Below are 22,200 nucleotides of genomic sequence, written 5' to 3' on the forward strand. Positions count from 1 at the left end.
CAAATGGACAAACGATGAAACTTCAGCTCAGGCAGAGCCAGACAGAGTTCCTACGTCTTGGGACCCAGCAAAGTCACAGAACATTGAACTCAGTGGAGAGTGAACAAAAGCGCCTTCAGCGCTTCCCGGAACAAAGTCAGGTAACAGGTGCTTGCGATCGGCCTTTTCCTTGTTTCCCAGCTCTGGAAGGTGAAACTTGCTGCCACGAATCTATACCCGGAGGGGTAGGCAGGGGGTCCCCTTGATCAGCCGGCATCCACGAGGGAACTGTGATGGGTTCAATCCCAAGAGGGCCCCATATTGCTTTCAGGTCTTCCGGGGTCCGCACCGTATACTGCCTCCCATTTTTCAAAATGGCCAGACCGAAGGGATAGAGCCATCGGAATGGCGTAGCTGTGGCTTTAAGGGCCTCTAGGAGCGGCTTCACGATGCGCCTCTTGGCTAAGGTGGAGGGGGCCAGGTCCTGGAAGAAAAGGACTGGGGTCTCACCGTACATGATGCGGTCGGCCTCCCTTCCTGCCTTGAGCAGTGCAGCAGTGTCCACATAGCTTAGGATGCCGCATACTACATCCCGCGGCGGCTCACCAGGTTTCGGCTTGGGCCTTAAGGCTCTGTGAATGCGCTCGATCACAATCGGAGCTGCTCTCTCAGCTCCCAGCAGGGAGGAGAAAATTTCGCATGCGACTGAATGAAGCGCGTCAATCGCAATATTTTCGGGTAGGCCGCGGATGCGAATATTTCGCCGCCGGCTCCGGTTCTCCTGATCCTCTATGCGCATCAGCGCGTCGTTTAGCAAGTCTCTGTGGGTTTGCAGGGCTGCGCTGGTCTTACCCTCATGCACCAGGATGGCTTCCTGTGCTAGCTCCAGGGACTCCACACGATTCCCAATATGTCGCAGATCCCCTTTTATCTCCCCCAAGTCCTTCTTAAGAGGTGCAAGAGCAGATTCCAGAATGTCCCTGAGATCTGCTTTGGAGAGTGAGGAGCTCTTTCTCAGTGGTCTGCAATCAGAGACATCAGAAGTGCTTCCTGCCTCAGAGCCTTCATCTGCTTCAGAGAGCTGCCGCGCCTTCTTGTATGTTTCAGCAGCAGCAGGAGTCCTGGACTGTTTCTTAAGGAATTTATCCATCTCAGGTTGCCTGGAACGGGCCCCAGTCGGCTCTGGTGTCTCAGGGTGACGGTCCTTGCCTGGTTTCCCCATTGGCACCGAGCAAATAGCTAATAAAAGGGGCTATAATAGCTGCCTGGGAGAGGAGCTCAGGAACAAGCTGCCATGCAGCTCCAAGGTCAAGCTCCGCCCCCCTATAGTAGTTATATTCTTGTACATAGGATGCAGTATTACAGTAGTTATATTCTTGTACATAGGAGCAGTATTATAGTAGTTATATTCTTGTACAGAGGAGCAGTATTATAGTAGTTATATTCTTGTACATAGGAGCAGTATTATAGTAGTTATATTCTTGTACATATGAGGCAGTATTATGGTAGTTATATTCTTGTACATAGGAGGCAGTATTATAGTAGTTATATTCTTGTACATAAGAGCAGTATTATAGTAGTTATATTCTTGTACATAGGAGCAGTAATATAGTAGTTATATTCTTGTACATAGGAGCAGTATTATAGTAGTTATATTCTTGTACAGAGGAGCAGTATTATAGTAGTTATATTCTTGTACATAGGAGCAGTATTATAGTAGTTATATTCTTGTACATAGGAGGCAGTATTATAGTAGTTATATTCTTGTACATAGGAGGCAGTATTATAGTAGTTATATTCATGTACATAGTAGCAGTATTATAGTAGTTATATTCTTGTACATAGGAGCTGTATTATAGTAGTTATATTCTTGTACATAGTAGCAGTATTATAGTAGTTATATTCTTGTACATAGGAGGCAGTATTATAGTAGTTATATTCTTGTACATAGGAGCAGTATTATAGTAGTTATATTCTTGTACATAGGAGCAGTATTATAGTAGTTATATTCTTGTACATAGGAGCAGTATTATAGTAGTTATATTCTTGTACATAGGAGGCAGTATTATAGTAGTTATATTCTTGTACATAGGAGGCAGTATTATAGTAGTTATATTCTTGTACATAGGAGCAGTATTATAGTAGTTATATTCTTGTACGTAGGAGCAGTATTATAGTAGTTATATTCTTGTACATAGGAGCAGTATTATAGTAGTTATATTCTTGTACATAGGAGGCAGTAGTATAGTAGTTATATTCTTGTACATAGGAGGCAGTATTATAGTAGTTATATTCTTGTACATAGGAGGCAGTATTATAGTAGTTATATTCTTGTACATAGGAGCAGTATAATAGTCTTTATATTCTTGTACATAGGAGGCAGTATTATAGTAGTTATATTCTTGTACATAGGAGCAGTATTATAGTAGTTATATTCTTGTACATAGGAGCAGTATTATAGTAGTTATATTCTTGTACATAGGAGGCAGTATTATAGTAGTTATATTCTTGTACATAGGAGCAGTATTATAGTAGTTATATTCTTGTACATAGGAGGCAGTATTATAGTAGTTATATTCTTGTACATAGGAGGCAGTATTATAGTAGTTATATTCTTGTACATAGGAGCAGTATAATAGTCTTTATATTCTTGTACATAGGAGGCAGTATTATAGTAGTTATATTCTTGTACATAGGATGCAGTATTATAGAAGTTATATTCTTGTACATAGGAGGCAGTATTATAGTAGTTATATTCTTGTATATAGGAGCAGTATTATAGTAGTTATATTCTTGTACATAGGAGCAGTATTATAGTAGTTATATTCTTGTACATAGGACCAGTATTATAGTAGTCATATTCTTGTACATAGGGGCAGTATTATAGTAGTTATATTCTTGTACATAGGAGGCAGTATTATAGTAGTTATAGTCTTGTACATAGGAGCAGTATTATAGTAGAAATATTCTTGTACATTGGAGCAGTATTATAGTAGTTATATTCTTGTACATAGGAGCAGTATTATAGTAGTTATATTCTTGTACACAGAAGATAGTATTATAGTAGTTATATTCTTGTACATAGCAGCAGTATTATAGTAGTTATACGATCTTACATAAGATGCAGTATTGTAACTATATTGTTTTGCATGGTGGTAAAATAATATTATTTAGAGGGTCTAGATATATGTGAGCTTTTAACTTTTTCTGATGTTACTTTGAGGAAAGTCTCCTTTTAACATCATTGTGGCAAGTAGGGTAAGAACATGTCTAGCTGCTCACAGCTCTGTCCACAATGCCTCAGGATAAGTGGTTTAGGATCTAACATTGCTGCCTCATCTCATTAATGTTCTTGTGGTTCACTCTACAGTAATCAAGTCAGGTTAAAAATTTTAGCAGAAAGCTACCTTAGAAGACTAGACTTTTTAAAAGGTATATTTATACAGCCGTCACTTGTTTACATATATTTTCAGCAATGTATGGTCCACATGATGCCCTATATTTTATATTAGATTTAGTAAATGCATAGTATTTTTCAATATTTGTCTTCTACCACAGTAAAGGAGGTTAAAAATTCCCAGGTGTCTCAATTCTCATAATGGTGACAAAGCAGAAGGTGACATTTTGACTGGTCCAATAAATCAGCCCAAGTGCTTGTTAATATGCTTGCCACTGCCACGTTACTTAATAATAAGAATGACATACTGCCTCCCCAGGTGCCGCCGGCTTCCCGTCTTTGCCGTCTTTGCCAGTGATGCCCTGAAACCAAAATACAAGGAAATTATAAGAAACAGGATTGACAGAGTTATTAAATATTGTAAAGAGCTGACTGGGGCATGAATATTACAGTAGACAGACATAGGCACATTGTGAAAAGTACAGAGCTCACATACCGGCTCATATCCTCTCGTATGTCTCCATGAATGAGTTGTAATCTTTAGGAAAACAACTAATTAATTTCTGAGCCAACCTTTATTGACTTGATATTATTTTTTATGGGACACCTTAGACCATTCTTTTGTGCCATTAGATTAGGTTTTTCAAGATTTCAATACTCATTACCTATCCTCTGGCTAGGTCATCAGTATCTGATCGGTGGGGGTCCGACATCCGGGACCCTCTCTGTTCAGCTGTTAGAGAAGGCACCGGCGCTCCGGTGAGCATCATTGTCCTCTCACAGCTCACCAAGCACAACGCCGTACATTTTATAGTGGCCATGCTTGGTATGGAGCTCAGCCTCATTCACTTTAATGGGGTGGAGCTGCTCCTAGGCAACGTGACCGATGAACGTGTCGTCACTGGCCTAGGAAAAGTTGTGAGAAGGCCACGGCAATCACAGGAGCTCCAATGCCTTCTCAAACAGCTGATCGGCGGGAGTACAGGGTGTCAGTTCCCCACCGATCAGATATGGATTACCTATCCAGAGGATAGGTCATCAGTATTAAAATTTTGGAAATCCCCTTTAAGGAAAAAATTATAATATTTTTCCTTTTTTAGGAAAAAGAATTGATAACTGTTGCAAAATATTTCAAGAACAAACATTTCTGAAACCATTACCATATGTTTGTCCTATGAAAATGGATGCTATTTGTGTAGTTTATCTATTTGTCTGGCCCGTCGCAAGACTTCAAAGGACTAAATTGTGTTTTGGTTTTTGGTGGACTATTTTTCTATTGCTGGTTGTAGAGCGCCAAAACATTAGAAACACCTTCAAAGTGACTTTTTTAAGTTGACCCCCTAAAGTATTTATCTTTTTTCATCCAGCTTTTGGGTTATTTTTTTCATTTTTTGGTGTAATTTAGGACAGGTCAGGCCCTTCAAAGCGGCAGGGAAAGAGTTAAGGATTCTGAACAGATGATTCTGCTCTACTAACTTATAATACTGTAGTAGGGTACATCAAAATGGAAAAACAGATTGTACTTGTACCGGTAGTCCTGGTAGTCCAGGGGGGCCACTTGGTCCTGGTGGTCCTTCTTTTCCCTGAAACCAGCAAAGAGAATTTTAGGAAATATGTATTCATGATCATCAATCAATCACTTGATCAACCAACCATTATCAAATCCATAGCAAGCCATTCATATTTAAACTAGTACTATATAGTCAGGGCCATTCATCTACAGAAATACAGATGTTTAGGTCCTAGTTTGTTCATCAGGGACATTTTAAGGCACAAATGACTCTCCTGATCTTAATTATGAAATCAGCCTGTGCTTAGTTTACTAGTTTGTATATGTTCCAGAAAATATGAATAATGTCCAGCCAAACAATAGCTTAGAAACCATTTCAAAGAAAATTAGAACATGACCTGTAAGCGTAAGTCATTCTCTTGACGGTGTCCATTTGTTATTATACTTTTTGAGTTTTAAAATGTACATTTCCAAGCTGGGTAACAAAGAAAGGGTGACAACCACTAGCAACTACAATTACAAAATCAGTAAGGGTTGTCACCAAGGATGGGTAGGCATACCATAATACCATTAAGTCCTCTGGAGGGCTCAGTTTTTGCTGCAGTAATGGGTCCCAGAGGTTCAGCAGAAGACAAGCCCATTGTAGCTGACCTGAAGGCAATTACTTTCTCCTAGGACTATGTCTTACACAGTTGATTCATGAACTAGGAGCCTAGTTGATTTTTTGAATGATAAAGGTGGCCATATCCCTAAGATAATGTAGATATAGGCTGAATACGCATTTTCCTGACACAGCTATTTCTCCTGACACTCTCCATACACATGAACTCTAAGCCTGGCTGATAAAAAAGGGCAATAAAACCCTCAGTACCCACATATCTCCCTTGAGACCAATGAATTGGACACGTTAAAGTTCAATATCCCCCTCTCTCTCCAACAAGAAAGAGACAGAATACCCCATAGATAGTAGATGGATGGCTGGGTGTGCTAATGTGCATGGCCACCTTGTATGAGCAATAATAGCAACAGACATGCAGATCTTCTGTACAGACTAAGGGTGGGCAGTAGCTACAGAAGAGGATAGGGTAGGGGTCAGATCTGGGCCAAAAGACTCCTCTGCAACATGGAAAGATAATGGCATATGATAGGCATGGAGGGCCGGTTACCAATATTACATTGAGGCCCAGGAGCTTACATTTAAGCATCTAATGGTGGTACATCAAAATATTTTTTTCTAGTAGGTAGAAGGTACTTCCATCCAACTTTGGTTGTCAACAAGTTTTTACATTTATAGACCATAGGGTCACCTGGAAGACATCCCCTACAATCACTAATGTTGAACTTTAGAGGTTGTCTTTTCCTAGAGGTCTAGGCAACTCATAAACTGCTGACTGGAACATGAGAAGAATGCTCCAGGTGGTTTTAAGTGAGAGTATTACAAGCATTACATAATCTTTTATCTGGATATTATGCTCATGTAAACTTGTTTCATTAGTAGAGTCGCTTTGCTGTTTGCCCTCAATTCGGAGAAGCAATTTTTGTCTTCTTCGTCTCCCTGTCTTCAATCTCAGAATTCAATCAGTGCTCAGCAGTTTCCCGTGGTGCCGAGAAGCCCGTTATGAGCTTTTTTTTTTTTGTCTAAGTAAATCACCTTTCTCCAGACGGTGTTCACAGCGGGAGTCGGGCTGTGTCTTCTGCTAAGTGTGAGAGCACCTGGCAGGGGGCCATTGTACTCCCATGTAAAACACAGTCACCCCATAAATACTGTAAGATATTTCTATATTAACTTGTTCCTCACAAGTCCATTTTTATAGAGCTTCAAACGGTTAATTAATTGAACAGAATTTACCACCAATTAGGAGAAATTTTCAGAGTTTGAATCTACATAAAATGTTCAGTAACATTATAAATATTTTCTTTCGTTGACTGGAGACTATATTTGGGGCTCCATGGTGGATAGTCACCAATCGAATGGTGCAATATTACATTGCAGCTGCCAGTTGGCCATACAGAATCAATATGTCAGGTTAATCTAAACGTGACATAACACATGTATTGACATACATCTGTGATGGGACAATCGACAAATGTTCCTGCATGAGAAATAGCGAATCATATACAACAGTGTCATCATGCAACCTTTACACAAAATTTGCATAAAACTTGCAAAAGTGAATTATAGAATGTTTGTAGTGTGACTTCACACTATAGAGCTTGCAGAGGCTGGATCCTCTTAATAATTATGGCACCTTATACTCCAGTGCATTCTTAATTAAAAGAAATTGCGTTCCCCATTGTGTACATACATTACATTACTTATCCTGTACTGATCGTCAGTAACATCCTGTATTATACTCCAGAGCTGCACTCACTATTCTGCTGGTGGAATCACTGTGTACATACATTACATTACTTATCCTGTACTGATCCTGAGTTACATCCTGCATTATACTCCAGAGCTGCACTCACTATTCTGCTGGTGCAGTCACTGTGTACATACATTACATTACATTACTTATCCTGTACTGATCCCGAGTTACATCCTGTATTATACTCCAGAGCTGCACTCACTATTCTGCTGGTGGAGTCACTGTGTACATACATTACTTATCCTGTACTGATCCTGAGTTACATCCTGTATTATACTCCAGAGCTGCACTCACTATTCTGCTGGTGCAGTCACTGTGTACATACATTACATTACTTATCCTGTACTGATCCTGAGTTACATCCTGTATTATACTCCAGAGCTGCACTCACTATTCTGCTGGTGCAGTCACTGTGTACATACATTACATTACTTATCCTGTACAAATCCTGAGTTACATCCTGTATTATACTCCAAAGCTGCACTCACTATTCTGCTGGTGCAGTCACTGTGTACATACATTACTTATCCTGTACTGATCCTGAGTTACATCCTGTATTATACTCCAGAGCTGCACTCACTATTCTGCTGGTGCAGTCGCTGTGTACATACATTACTTATCCTGTACTGATCCTGAGTTACATCCTGTATTATACTCCAGAGCTGCACTCACTATTCTGCTGGTGCAGTCACTGTGTACATACATTACATTACTTATCCTGTACTGATCCTGAGTTACATCCTGTATTATACTCCAGAGCTGCACTCACTATTCTGCTGGTGGAGTCACTGTGTACATACATTACATTACTTATCCTGTACGGATCCTGAGTTACATCCTGTATTATACTCCAGAGCTGCACTCACTATTCTGCTGCTGGAGTCAGTGTATATACTGTGCATTATTTGTTCATTTTACTCACTTATATAGCGCTGACATATTCCGCAGCACTTAACAGACATTATTATTACTCACTGTTCCCAATGGGGCTCACAATCTAAGTTCCCTATCAGTCTGTCTTTGTAGTGTAAGAGGAAACAGGAGAACCCGGAGGAAACCTAGTCAAATACGGGGAGAACATACAAGCTCCATGCAGATGTTGTCCTTGGTCATATTTAACCGTTGGACCTCAGTGCTGCAAGGAACCAGTTCTAACCACTGAGCCACCATTTAATAAAGATAATACTGGGCTTATGACTCGCTACTACAGAAGATAGAGCAGATAGATTACTAAATTCAGGCTCTCCTCCGCTATTAGATCCATGGTCTGATCCTTCAATTCCTCCCCACTCCATCGTCAACCAGCCCAATAAGTGTATAGTGGATGCTGTATGTCTTTATCTCCAATCCTGATCTTTCCTTTTTGATGACATTTTAGAAAACTTTACATATAGAAGAATTCTTTTGTAGTTTCAAATAAAATTTTGTAATTAGATTTGTCTTTGTATTTTGACCTTTGGGCCGATGCAATTATTCTCTGTAAAACGGTACAATAAACCTCTGAATGTGATTGAGCTTTCAATTTATTTTATAATAGGAGCGACTGGTATGACTTTATAAAGCTGCTCTGCGGAGCCAGAAGTGATGTTTGGCGAGAAAAAAACATTTCCTTGCTTCACTTTTCCCATTCAGGAGATGTTAGACACTGGACTACTTTGACTTCCACTGAGCTCATTATGTTAAATATCGTCCCTCTTAATCCTGCTCCCAATGTCACCTGGATCCTACCGGGCCTGGTAACTTCTTGTCTTCTTAAGGATCCAGACTTTATTTCATGTCACCTTATTCTTGGTTGTGCAGGGTCTTGGTTCTTCCCTAGCTAGTTTTGTCCTAGAGCAATTTCTAGTCTAGCACCTTCCTGTTGTGACCTGTCTTCTTCTGACTCTCCGTTATCCTGATCCCCAGTCCTTCCTTATAAGTAATCGTCCTGCCCTGACTTCTGCTGGTTGACCACAAGATACCACGGTTTAGCCAGCTGCTGCTACAGAAGACTAATCTGGAGACTGCAACCTAGGAGACCCTATAGAAAAGTCAATATCTGAATTAGAGGGGTCAAGAATGAATGCTGGGGCTCTCTTGTTCACTGAACCCTAGCTTTAGCTTGAACTAAATAAAGCAATTTTGAGGTACCAATATGCTGTTTGTGATAAGTTTGGGGTAATACAGCAATTCTGCCTCCTTTTCAGCAACAGGAAAAAATTCCTCCATTTTGCTTTCATAGCAAGGGTCTAAAAATGTGTCTATCCAGTAATCAGCAGATTGCTTGATGCTAATGATACCCCTGTCAGTACAAAGCTGTTCTTCTTCCGCTGTCCCTTGATGCATCAGCATGAGCTTGTTCTCTGAGATAAATATCATGGGGGTGACATTGCTGATGCCACAGTTGTTACTACTGACAAATCTGGTGGCCTCTTCGAAGGGCAGGAACACACAACATGCCTCTCTGATGAGCTGCCACTGCCTGACCTCTAAACACATGCTCCCTGCTGAGTTGATCTGGAGCATGATTAAATCATTCACAGCTGTATTCTACTTGTACAGACGCTCTAGCATATGAAAGGTGGACTTCCCGTGAATTTTGCAGCTCATGTCATGCAATGGCCGATCATTCCGCCATCATTATTGTTCTCACAGACCCTGACACTTTTATCAGCCTGTGATAGGTCATTGTGGGTTTCTTTGCCCTCCTCCCAGCTTTCTCCTTTGTCTTTGCTCCAAGTGCCACTGTTGCAAGGGCTATCATTTCCCTGCCAACATAACCGTGGCTACAAGTGGCACTACTACCATCAGCAATGACACAGCTATGCATGGGGTCTTCCACCTCTGCCTGAACCTCCTCCTCATGGCAATCCAAACGCTGACTGTTCTAACATAAGCCATCAACAGGGAGACTATCTTGAGTATCCTTTTTTTTGCTGCCTCTTAGCTAAAAAGAAGGTGCCCACTAGGACAGGGCAGTAAAGACAGATCATGCAACTGAAAGGTTTCTCTGGGGCTGCAAGGAGGAGGAACAGGCAAAATGCTGTGACCCTTGGCTCCAAGGGACATTGTCAGACTCAGAATTCACCTCAATATCATCCTGCTGTGACTGAGAGCAGTGAGCCATCAAGTCCGCAATCTCATCCTCTTTCTCCTCAATGATAATGTGGCGCCTATTGGAAGCGAAAGAAAATGGTGGCCTTCTACTACTACTACTACTATTACTGGCCGGACGGCTAGTGTTGCTACTGCTGTTTGCACTACTACAGCCACCTACATTATGACTGAGGAATCTTTCATTTTCCACTATGATATTTACCAGACATTTTATTATGAGGCCTGTAAATACAAAGTCTTGGGTTTGGTACGCTGATTACTAAACGGTACTACCAAATGGGCAAGTGTTTTTTTCTGCAATTTAAAAACGCAATTTAAAGGCACAATTAAGCATTCATCAACTTCTACAAACACACTGCACGCTGATATTGACAATTTACAATGGTTTATTAAGATAATACAATGTATTAAATAAAACTGCATAGTATATTGACTCAGTAAAATGTGTTGAGTGAAACTGGTATATAGATGCACTGAAATGCGCTGAGGTGCCCAATTACAAATGGTAGCTAAATTGAAACAATTTTTCCGACAACTTACAGAGGTGCAATAAAATGTGCCCTGCTACGAACACACTGGTACAATATGATGAACTGCTAAATTATACACGGTAGCAAAATAGCAGCTGTTTGCTCGGTAATTAAAAAAGGCTCAACTATACGTCCCAGAGACTGAAGGGCTTGTCAAAATCCTGCCCCTTGATTGGCTCACAACCCGTTTGTCAGCCTCGGAGCCAATCCCTCCTAGAGTCATGTTATACTCTAACCTCATTTTCCGTACAGTTTTTCATGCTAATTTTTACAGGAAAATGGGGCTGTTTTGTGTGATTCATCCGAAGCGAATCACCAAAACGTAGAATTTGCTTGGCAGCAGAATTTTTGTGAAATGCGTAATTAATGCAATTTGTTTAGAATCAATTTGCTAATCTCTACTTTTTTTTACCACAGAGTCCCAATTTTTTAAATATGCATTTAAGGGTGCACGTACCACAGAGGTAAATCATAGAGTTGCTATTGAACCCTTGGAGAGAGGGACGCTAGTCATATTCCTACTCTTTGCTCTTGGTTGTACAAGGCAAATTGCCTAGTTATGTGCCAAAACCCAGAACCATAGAGCGGAGCACATTTTCTATGGGGCTCCCTTATATGTGTGTATAGCCACTGAACAAATCTCATCACGTAGCTGTAATTCTGTATTTTTGTATTTTCAAATAATCATAGTTCCATAGTAACAAACATTGAACAATGTAGCAAATGGCACAATGCATATATGAATATTAGTAAATATTTTGCTTACGGTTTCTCCTGTGGGTCCAGGAGGGCCCATGATTCCAGGTAAGCCATCAGGTCCCTTAATAAATGACAGAAGATGAAGCAATTACTGAAAAGAATTGAAATACTTGCCTTCGTGGTGTGAGACGTGAATGGAGTGGCACCTGTACACTGCTCCACGCACAAAGACACATGCAAACACTGGAAATATGGATCAATCTGAATTGCATTACTTCTGTACTTACCATCTGAAAATTATATGCTTCTTATGCACATTTTTGATAGAAATTTTGTTGGGCCCATCTACATTACCAGCAAAAGGGTAGCTTCTAACAGATGGGACCTACACTATTAGACTTGCTCCTCCTGGGCTTAAGTCTACAAAATTCAGGACAATGTAGAATCCAGCTATATTATATATTAGATGCCCTGGGTAATGGGTGGGAGTGCGCGGTCCAAATGATTTGTGAAAATTTGGTGCCACATGACTCATCCTCTTCATTTCAAAGGATGATATGTCTGGCTTTTCTCTTGTGGGAGAGAACCATGTAGCATCACTTACCAATATCTTCCTGTTAAAACAAATATACCAAGTGGTATGGAGGTTGCACCAAACTCACATGTGTAACTCATTGTTGGCAAGTGACAGAAATCTATACCCGACAAAAAGAGTAGATTAATCTAAAAGTTATTTGGGGGAGGGGGTATCTAGTGGTGTGGTAAATCTGGTGCCCTTTAGACATGTTTTACAGATTTCTCTTCATCATGACTGGCATGCAAGATCAAACATATTTATGTGAAAAATCGGTGCATGTTGCGTCCCTAGGAATTTTGAGTTGTTGCACAAATTCATACTAAAACTGCAAATAATACATGGAAAATACTAAGTTGTAAAGCTGAAGATGAGAAAAACTTACAGGAGGTCCTGAGGTACCAGGTGGTCCAATGAAGCCAGGTATTCCTGGTATACCCTGGAATAGGATACACAGTCTATGGTGACATCATCAAACAACAAAGGACATAAGAATAATTCTATCATTATTGGCTAATTTTCTGTTTCTGAAAGGCTATGTACACCTTTTATGAATACAGAGATACAAGATTAAAAAATCAGTCTGTTTGCAAGCTGTCACAGTCATCTAATGACTCCTGTGTAGCTCTTATCTCTGATCTCCTGACCTCATAAACACTCATTAGGCCATATTCTTATCAGTTTGATTAGAAGTGAGCTATAATGAGTGTTTATGAGGTCAAGAGATCAGAGATAAGAGCTCTACATGAGCCATTAGATGACTGGATTCTAAAGGTACTTTGACACGGGGCAACAAATGAGTTGTTTCTTGGTATAGTGAACGTTCCAACAATGACCCTTTAGAAGCAACGATTATCGTTCACAAAATCATCAATTCAATCGCATATTCCATTGTTTGTAAAGCAGACTGTTGCATTTACACCAAGCGAAATTTGAGTGGCGTGCAGTGAACAATTCCTGCTTACACGTATGTAGTGTTGATTGAGCATGCTCGGCCAAACACTAGTTCGGCTCGAGCATCTCGATGCTCGGCACATGGCGGTACATTAGCGCTACGCAGCCAATAAACGTGCAGAGAGGTACTGGCACGCACTGTAATGCCGTAGGCATGTTGCCTATTGGCATTACAGTGATTGGCTGGCCGGAACGCGTCATCGGGTGCTATAAAGCACCCACTGACACGTGTTCGGCTCAGTCTTAGTCAGGGAGCTGTGCTGAAGAAGGGACAGTTAGTGTAGGGAGTGTTATTGGAAGATTTTTATTAGAAAAACTTTTTATAGACCCAAAAGTCCTTTTAAGAACTATCGTGTGTGAAAGCAGCAATATATATTTTTAGCGCATCCTGCGCTAAATAGCGTCTAATAGGCCGCTGCAGACAGTTAAATTATCTGCGCCACATCTCCTGTGTAAAGTGTGCGCATCCCTAAAATATCTGTGACATCCAGTGTACTTTTTCAATAGACGATGTCTGCTGCGAACAGTGAGATTAGCTGCGCCACATCTCCTGTGTAAAGTGTGCGCCTAAATTTTTTATCTGACATACAGTGTACTTTTTACATAGACACTTTGGACAGTGACATTACCAGTGGTACCTCTCCTGTATAACGTTTCCTCGTCCCAAATACCTGTGACATTCCCTGTAATTTTTTTATTAGCCGCTGGTGTCAGCATTGACATTATCTGCGGGATATCTCCTGTGTGATGCTTCCACATCCCAAATACCTTTATAAATTTTTTTGCACATACACTTCCAAATCCTACACTAATGTACGTGTGACGGACTTTCAAGCATACATCACATTTAAAATGAAGGCGGCAAGCAGTAAGGGACGGGGCAGTGGCCGCGATGCTGATGCTTCACGCAGAGGCCGTGGCCCTGGGCGCGTTGAAATTGTGCCTGCTGCCAGAGCGCAAGAAAAACAGTCATCCACGATACCTAGCGTCATGTCCCAGTTTGCAGGGCGGTGCAGGACACCACTCTTGACGTCAGACCAGTGCGACCAGGTGGTTGGTTTGATTGCAGTCGCTTAAGCACCACCCTGTCTTCCACCAAGTCCAGTCTTGATACTCCTTCCCCCCACCATGGAGAGTCTGGCCAAACAAGTGATCCCACACTCGGATATTCAGAGGAGCTCTTTTCCTTGCCATTCCTTGATTTGGCCCTCTCGCCAAGCACGCTTGAAGAGGGTCATATCTTGTGCCCTGATTCCCAAACTCCTGAGCATCCACAATCACAAGAAGATGACGGTGGGGAATGGCAATTACTGTTTAATGAGGTGGATGATGATGAGACACAGTTGCCAATAACTCAACAGCAATTACTGTCTCAAGAGGTTGTGAAAGAGGATGAGACACTGAGGTTGTGTTTAGGTCAACAAGTAAGGAGGATAAGGATGAGCAGAGTGAGGAAGTGAAAGAGGAGGTGGTGGACAATTAAATCACTGACCCAACCTGGAAAGGTGGAAAGCCGAGCGAGGACAGCAGTACAGAGGGGGAGGGATCTGCAGCACCGCAACAGGCTGGAAGAGGCAGTAGGATGGCAAAAGGGATAAGGCAGGGCACACCAAACAGGCCCGCAACTGTTCCACGGAGCACCCCATAAGCAGGTCATCAATTTAACGTCCATACCAGAGCAGGCGATCCATAAAAGGAGAGGTGTCAATGAGGAGAAAATAACCCTCCCACCATGGCATAAATATATTAGCAATGGAGGGAGAGAATCTTGCCCCCATCGACACCCCTGATAGCTGGGAAAAAAAAAAGGAATCATCAAATAAAAAATAATTGTGTCTGAGGAGGAAATCCACCACCAAGGTAATGTATTCCCTAAGTTCAAGAGTATAATTGCTGTAATGGTTTAGAAACCAACGTAGGGATGTAAGGGCTAAATTGTGTGGAATATTGATATATAAAGATTTAATGTCTGCTGTAATCCACACAAGATCCTCCTTCCATTTAAATCCCGAAAAAGCTTGGAGTACAGAACGTGAATCCTGTATGAATCCAGGATTCAACGGAACCAGGGGTTGGAGGAGGGAATCCACCCACTTTGAAAAGCGTTCAGAATAGGAGCCAATTCCAGCCACAATGGGCCTGAGAGGGGGAGGAAAAGTGTTCTTGTGGACCTTCGGCAGTGCATGGAAAATAGGAGTTACCGGATGTTCCACAAGAATGTAATCTTTTTCCCTATTGCTGAGGCACCCAGATGACACGCCTAGTTCCAAAACATTTCTCATTTCAGATTGAAAGGATAGGAGAGGATCACCAGACAATCGAGCATAAACCTGGGTGTCATACAACATAGTTGTAATTAGTTGTTTGTATAGACCCCTATCCAAAATGACTACTGCTCCGCCCTTATCAGCCTCCCTTATTATGATGTCCTTTCTATCCCTTAAATCCCGGAGTGCAGGTCTCTTTGTCAGAGTCATATTGGAGTGTCTTCTGGATTGAGTAACATCAAATAAGAGGCATAAGTCTCTTTCCACTAATTCCTGATATTTATCTAATGCTGCAGATCGGGATTGTATAGGATAGAAATCTCTATTAGAGGTCCTGAAATCTCTCGAGGAGTTAATATGACCAGACTCATTTTGTGAAATGGTTTGAAGGGATTCACAGTGGACCATCTCAACAAATTTCATCCCACTGGTATTGGTAACAGGAGGTGGTGCACTGCAACTCCCACTATCCAAACCATTGGAGGTATTACACATAGACATAACTGAAAGAGACATGTTTGTTAACCCCTCATATACATTATGTTCAGACATTAAAGGGGACAGTGCGGTGACAGGATCAGGGGCATCTTCCAAAAGTCCATCTTGGAAATGTTTTTTCAAAGTAAGATTGCGGGCAAATCTATTAACGTCCAGGATGGTGCGATATAAATCAAAATGGTGAGTGGGTGAAAACGATAAACCTTTCTTTAAAACACCAACCTGATCTGATGTAAGAATAGACGCCGACATATTGAGTACCTGAATGTCCATATTCATCTCTTCTGTCGAGACGGATAGCGGCGACTTTTTCCTGTGCCACTTGCCTGCCCTTTGTTTTTTGACTGTCTTTCATGCTGAGCAGTAGACTGTGGGGAATGTTCCAAAGCCCATTAGGAAAGTTATCAACTTCAGGTAAAGATTCCGTTGAGCCTCGTTCAGTTGAACTAAATGATACCTTGGTTGCTCGTCTGTATCTGGAACGGGATCTCCGCAAAATAGAGCGAGGTGTATTCACAAGAGTCTCCGCCCACGTGTAGACTGTGTTGTTGCTATAGTCCAATAGATCCCTATTAAACTTGCTCTGTTTGAACAACATTAAATCCTCTTCCACTTTATTCAGATTGTCCTTGAGTTGGTTGTCTAATTCGACAAAAACCGGCATGTTAGAAAGTGCTGATAGTGAATCTTGAGCTTTCTTAATTTCTTCCCTAAGATTGGAAATTCATTTTTCTCATCGTGTCATCATCATCATCCATAGGGCATAACGAGAGGTGTGCCATGTTCCAACAGGAAAAAAAACGCTGTATCTGAATTGGGTCCACACAGGGAGTGCACGCCACCAGGTAATAGTCAATGAATCAAGCATGAGGCAGCTCTCACCTGCTAATGTTTTAGAGGGTCAGCTTACCAGCAGGCCCTAACCTACAACCTTTTAGAGGGTCAGCTCAAGAGCAGGCACTCGCATATAATTTTTTAGAGGGTCAGCTCACCAGCAGGCCCTCACCTACAATGTTTTACAGGGTCACCTAACCAGCAGGCCCTTACCTACAATGTTTTACAGGGTCAGCTCACCAGCAGGACCTCGCATATGTTTTACTGGGTCAGCTCACCAGCAGGCCTTCACCTACAATTTTTTAGAGGGTCAGCTCACCAACAGGCCCGCACCTAAAATCTTTTACAGGGTCAGCTTACCAGCAAGCCCTCGCATATAATGTTTTAGAGGGTCAGCTCACCAGCAGGCCTTCACCTACAATCTTTTACAGGGTCAGCTCACCTGAATGCCCTTGCATATAATGTTTTAGAGGGTCAGCTCACCGGCAGGCCCTAACCTACAACCTTTTAGAGGTTCAGCTCACCAGCAGGCCCTCACCTACAATCTTTTACAGGATCCGCTCACCAGCAGGCCCGCACCTAAAATCTTTTACAGGGTTAGCTCATCAGCAGGCCCTCGCATATAATGTTTTACAGGCTCAGATCACCAGAAGGCCCTCGCATATAATTTTTTACAGGGTCAGCTCACTAGCAGGCCCTCACATATAATTTTTTAGAGGGTCAGCTCACTAGCAGGCCCTCGCATATAATGTTTTACTAGGTCAGCTCACCAGCAGGCCTGCACCTAAAATATTTTACAGGGTCGGCTCACCAGCAGGCCTGCACCTAAAATCTTTTACAGGGTCAGCTCCCCTGCAGGCCCTCACCTAATTGTAGCTAATAGGTAATTTGTGCGCATGCTGCCTTGCTTGGCTGTGGTAGCCGTAGCCGTTTCTCAGGCTCCCTCTCCGGAAACGAACCATGATTCCCCCGTTACCCAAGGTCTACATGGTTTGCCCGGAAAATAACATTGAAAGTTGATAGGGCAGACATCCGAATGGATCATCGCCGCCACAGGGACGTGCGATCGGCCCCAGGTTATCTAGAGTCACCAAAGCGGCAGCAGGCCCTCGCCCCTAATGTTTTAGATGGAGAGATCAGCAGGCCCTTGCTCCAAATGTTTTTGAGAGTCACCAGCAGGCCATCAATCATAATTTTTCAAGGTTGTGTATGATGCCCTCCTTTATGTGTAATAAAGGGTGTATTGTAGTGCCGATTCCTTGTAATTTTTGGCAGCCCTTTCACTTAGTGCATAGGCTTTATGAGTGTAGCAGTCCCACTACCTGAACGATTGTACCACAATGTGAATGAGGCCCTCCTTTATGTGATATACAGGTTGTATCGGAGTGCCTCTTCCTTTTAATTTTTGGCAGCACTTGCACTTTATATACAAGTAAATATACACAAAAGAATGTTTCCTAACTATTTTTCCTCTAAAATCGATTTTGTGCGTATTATTGTCAGTCTGTAAAAGTGACGTACTACTCGGACAACATGGTTCCCAGCAGCCACCTGGGAGTCCAAGATGCCTCCAGACATCCTCCCTATGCTGTTCCATAACCATTTCATTGGTGTTTCCATCAATTTCTGACCTTTTCCTGTGAACCAGGCACCCTCCCCTCTTCAGAGAAGGGGGTGCCTGGTTTAATGCTCGGGTTCTCCCATTGATTTCCATTATACTCAGGTGCTCCCGATGTGTTCGGCCAGAGCACCCGAGCACTTTGGTGCTCAATAAACACTACACGTATGAAATTGTTAACGTCCAATGATGATTTTGTGCCCACACAAGCAATCAAGACAATGAGAAATCTACCGATGGTCGGTTGTCCCTCTATCGTTAATTGCTCTCAAGATAATCGTGAAGTTAGATTTAACCATAATTTATACGATAATCGGCTCGTGTAAAGGTACCTTAAGAATGCAGACTGTGACAGCTTGCAGACTGATTTTTAACCCTTGTATCTCAGAAACAGCTGAACATTAATAAAAAACTATAGATTTTTTTTCCCTAAAATAAGTAAAATGTAATCGTAAAAAAAATCGGTGAGATACTGCATCCCACCACCAAAGACATTCAGTCAAATAGATGGGTGGGCAAGCAATACAGGGACTTATAGAGGCATATCCCCAAAGAAACATTCATCCTGATATCCAAACGGACAGTGATGATTAAGATGTGACATAAAGGCATCAAAGAGGACTGCTCTTCCTCTGGTGGACTCTAGTCAGGGTTTCCAGGCAGTAATAGAGACCTGCCCTATTTTGTAGTGATCAATAGTCGACAGCAGCTCACGGGAGCACTTTAAGAGGGGGAGAGTGACACAACACCTTGATAAACATAGCCAACCATTGTCTAAAACATGAACCTGATATTACAAACATTATCCAAATATTTTACCTGTTCACCTTTCGGTCCAGCTTCTCCTTCCGTTCCACGTTCCCCATTGCTGCCCTATAACAAATATGGGGGAAAATATGAACATTTCTCCATCTAGTTGAATGACAGTGACTGGTATTTTATACAAGAGAAGAAAAATATAATATGAAAGCAGCACCAATGTGAGACAGACTAGGATATAGTCTTTAGCACTTAATAAAAAAAAATTGGACTCAATTTGAATAAAGAATCCTTGGAGGACATGCTGAAGTCTACTCTACTTGGTACGATATTTTATACAAGTCATTCCAAGTCGTTGCTAAATAACTGATGCACAAAGGTCAGACAAACCAAAGTTATTAGGCAGTCATAGTAAAGGGCCATGAACAAAAATGTTTGCTTGATTCAATGAGGCAGATTTGCTTATACTGTCTAAGATTTAGACAATGCAATATTAGAGTACACAGTGTAAAGATGCACCAGATTTATCTCAATGGCAGATGCTGGCTGATAAATCTAGCGCATCTTTAGGCTGTTTGGTCTAAGTTTATACCTCCTAGTAGTTGGCTTACTTTGTGCCAGAATTTTTTGCCAAATATTCTGTCAAAAATGTTGGTGCACATTGTCATATATCAGGCCGTACCTCTATTCTGCCAAGCTATACCCACTTTTGGCTAAGCCATGTCACCTTGTTGAGCAGTTTACTGCGGTACTGGCTGCCATGCCTTTTATCAGACCAAGCACAATGTTCACATCAGCTTTGGAGGCTCCATCAAAAATGCCAGATGTAATAGAGGTGCATACTGTGTCATTTTTCCATGATGGAAACCCAAAGGACCCATTATAGTCAAGGGGGTCCTTCAGCCACCACTGGTGTCTATTTTGTCAGGGATTCTATGATGGAAAATAACTAAAAATAACAGTGGTTATGTTAAAGGAGTTTTCCAAGACTTTTATGTTGATAACCTATCCTCTGGATAGGACATCAGTATCTGATTTGGGAGGGGCCCGACACCCAGGACTCCCGCAGATTAGCTGTTTGAGAAAGCACTGGTGCTCGCACTAGCACAGAGTCTTTTTCGCAGCTAAGACAAGGCCATGTGATGTCTAGTGTACGACGCTGTTCTTGGCGAGCAGAGCAAGCGCCGGTGCCTTCTCACACAGCTGACCGGCGGAGGTCCCAGGTGTCAGACCCCCACTGGTCAGATACAGTATAAAGGTCTTGGAAAACCCCTTTAGAGAATCCTTACTAACAGTAGACCTGATTCCCAAACCCACAGTGGACTGAGAACCATCTACTGTTGCCCACCCCTTGTGGTGCACCATAAAGTTCCCAAATAATATAAGGATATACTCCCCAATAAATAAATAAACTAAGTAAGATCCAATGGTAAGGAAACCATTGTACCTTGTCTAGGGTATGTAGATACAAGGCTAGGACAGGAAACTAAATATTTGACACCAGTGAAGGAAATGGAGAACATGTCCATCAAATCTATACATTTGAGACACTTTTTGCACTTGCTTCACCAGTTTTGAGATCGGTTTCTGAAAAAAGGGGCAAATTTCTGCCTCCCGTATTGATAACCTTCTCTACTGTATCCATCAGCATACAACTTCCATGCACTCACAGGCACTGACCCTTGATGCAGGACAAACCAATAGTCCTTAGTAAGTACAGCAATGCCCTTGAAGTGAGGACGCTAAAAACACTGATACTGTGTGCACTGTACTGTAATCCATTAAGAAAGAGGTTCTCGCAATCAAGGATGTTTGTCATTCAGGCAGCAAATATTAATCTGTCATTTGGAATAATTGCTACGTGTTCTTAATAATGCAACTCACCTTCATACCATCCAAGCCTGTTGGCCCAGGAGGACCCATGACGCCTTGTTCTCCCTGTAGAAATACAGATGAACATGCAGCCGCATGATATACAAACAATAATTATGTGTAAGAACGTTCGCAATTAAAATGTAATTACCTGTCATGTTCTAAAGGGGTCACACGGACCCCTAGAACATCTCTAAGGCATACAACAACAAGGCAAGCAATCACACAACGCAAGGACCGAAACAAATACTTTATTAACAGAGATAAGGAGGTGACAGAAAGCTGGACCAGCAGGTAAGAGTATAGTGTCAGATAATACCACTGGACCAAGCACACCAGTTTGACTTGGGGCCAAACCCAGTGGGAGAAGACTAAGTGAGCCCCATTCTTCACAGAGCTTCAGATGGTGGGGGTGAACTTAACCATGGGCTCACCAGGTCGCACCTCCAGGATGGTCCTGGTGTACTTGGCCACTTACCTGCAGAGACTAAGACAAACAGAAGACTAGACTGGAACCCAGGCACATGAACAGGAACCCAAACATAACCGAACATAGGACACTGTTCAGACAAGACACAGAACCAGACTAACAGATGCCTGGACCACATGCGGAACTGATGCATAGTGGTCACAGGCAGAGCTGCAAAGACAGGAGACAAGCAGATGCCTGGACCCCATACGGAATGGATGCATGGCAGTCATAGGCAGAGCTGCATAGACAGGAGACAAGCAGATTCCTGGACGCCATAGGGAAGGGATGCATGGCGGTCACAGGCAGAGCTTCCTAGACAGGCAGATGCTTGGACCCCATGCGGAACGGATGCATGGCAGTCACAGGCAGAGCTGCTAAGACATGAGAGGAGCTGATGCCTGGACCCTATTCAGAACGGATGCATGGCGGTCACAGTTAGAGCTGCATAGACAGGAGACAAGCAGATGCCTGGACCCCATGCAGAACGGAGTCATGGCCGTCAAAGACAGAGCTGCACCATAAGACACAGAACTGGACTAGCAGATGCCTGTTCTCCATGCAGAGTAAGTCCATGGGCGAACATACAGAGCTATACGAAAAGACATAGAACCAGACTAGCACATGCCTGTTCCCCATGTGGAGTTAGTCCATGGGCAAACAGACAGAGCTGTATGACAAGACATAGAACCGGACTAGGAGATGCCTGTTCCCTATGTGAAGTTAGTCCGTGGGTGAACAGACAGAGACATGAACGCAACGAAACATCAAGCAG

At 42.2% G+C, this 22,200-nt stretch overlaps 1 protein-coding gene across 1 annotated transcript in view; it reads right to left on the bottom strand.

The window, feature by feature from the left end:
- Nucleotides 1-22,200, bottom strand: part of COL22A1 (collagen type XXII alpha 1 chain) — a 305,779-nt gene that overhangs the window by 40,812 nt on the left and 242,767 nt on the right. Inside the window, exons 46-51 of the mRNA XM_044294919.1 lie at nucleotides 20,969-21,022; nucleotides 19,145-19,198; nucleotides 12,540-12,593; nucleotides 11,648-11,701; nucleotides 4,900-4,959; nucleotides 3,685-3,738 (exon numbers count right to left, since the gene is read on the bottom strand). Of these exons, the coding sequence (XP_044150854.1) occupies nucleotides 3,685-3,738; nucleotides 4,900-4,959; nucleotides 11,648-11,701; nucleotides 12,540-12,593; nucleotides 19,145-19,198; nucleotides 20,969-21,022 (330 nt within the window). The remainder of the gene's footprint in view (nucleotides 1-3,684; nucleotides 3,739-4,899; nucleotides 4,960-11,647; nucleotides 11,702-12,539; nucleotides 12,594-19,144; nucleotides 19,199-20,968; nucleotides 21,023-22,200) is intronic.

Source organism: Bufo gargarizans, chromosome 5 (genome assembly GCF_014858855.1).
Source record: "Bufo gargarizans isolate SCDJY-AF-19 chromosome 5, ASM1485885v1, whole genome shotgun sequence".
In the NCBI taxonomy this organism is placed as follows: Eukaryota; Metazoa; Chordata; class Amphibia; order Anura; family Bufonidae; genus Bufo; species Bufo gargarizans.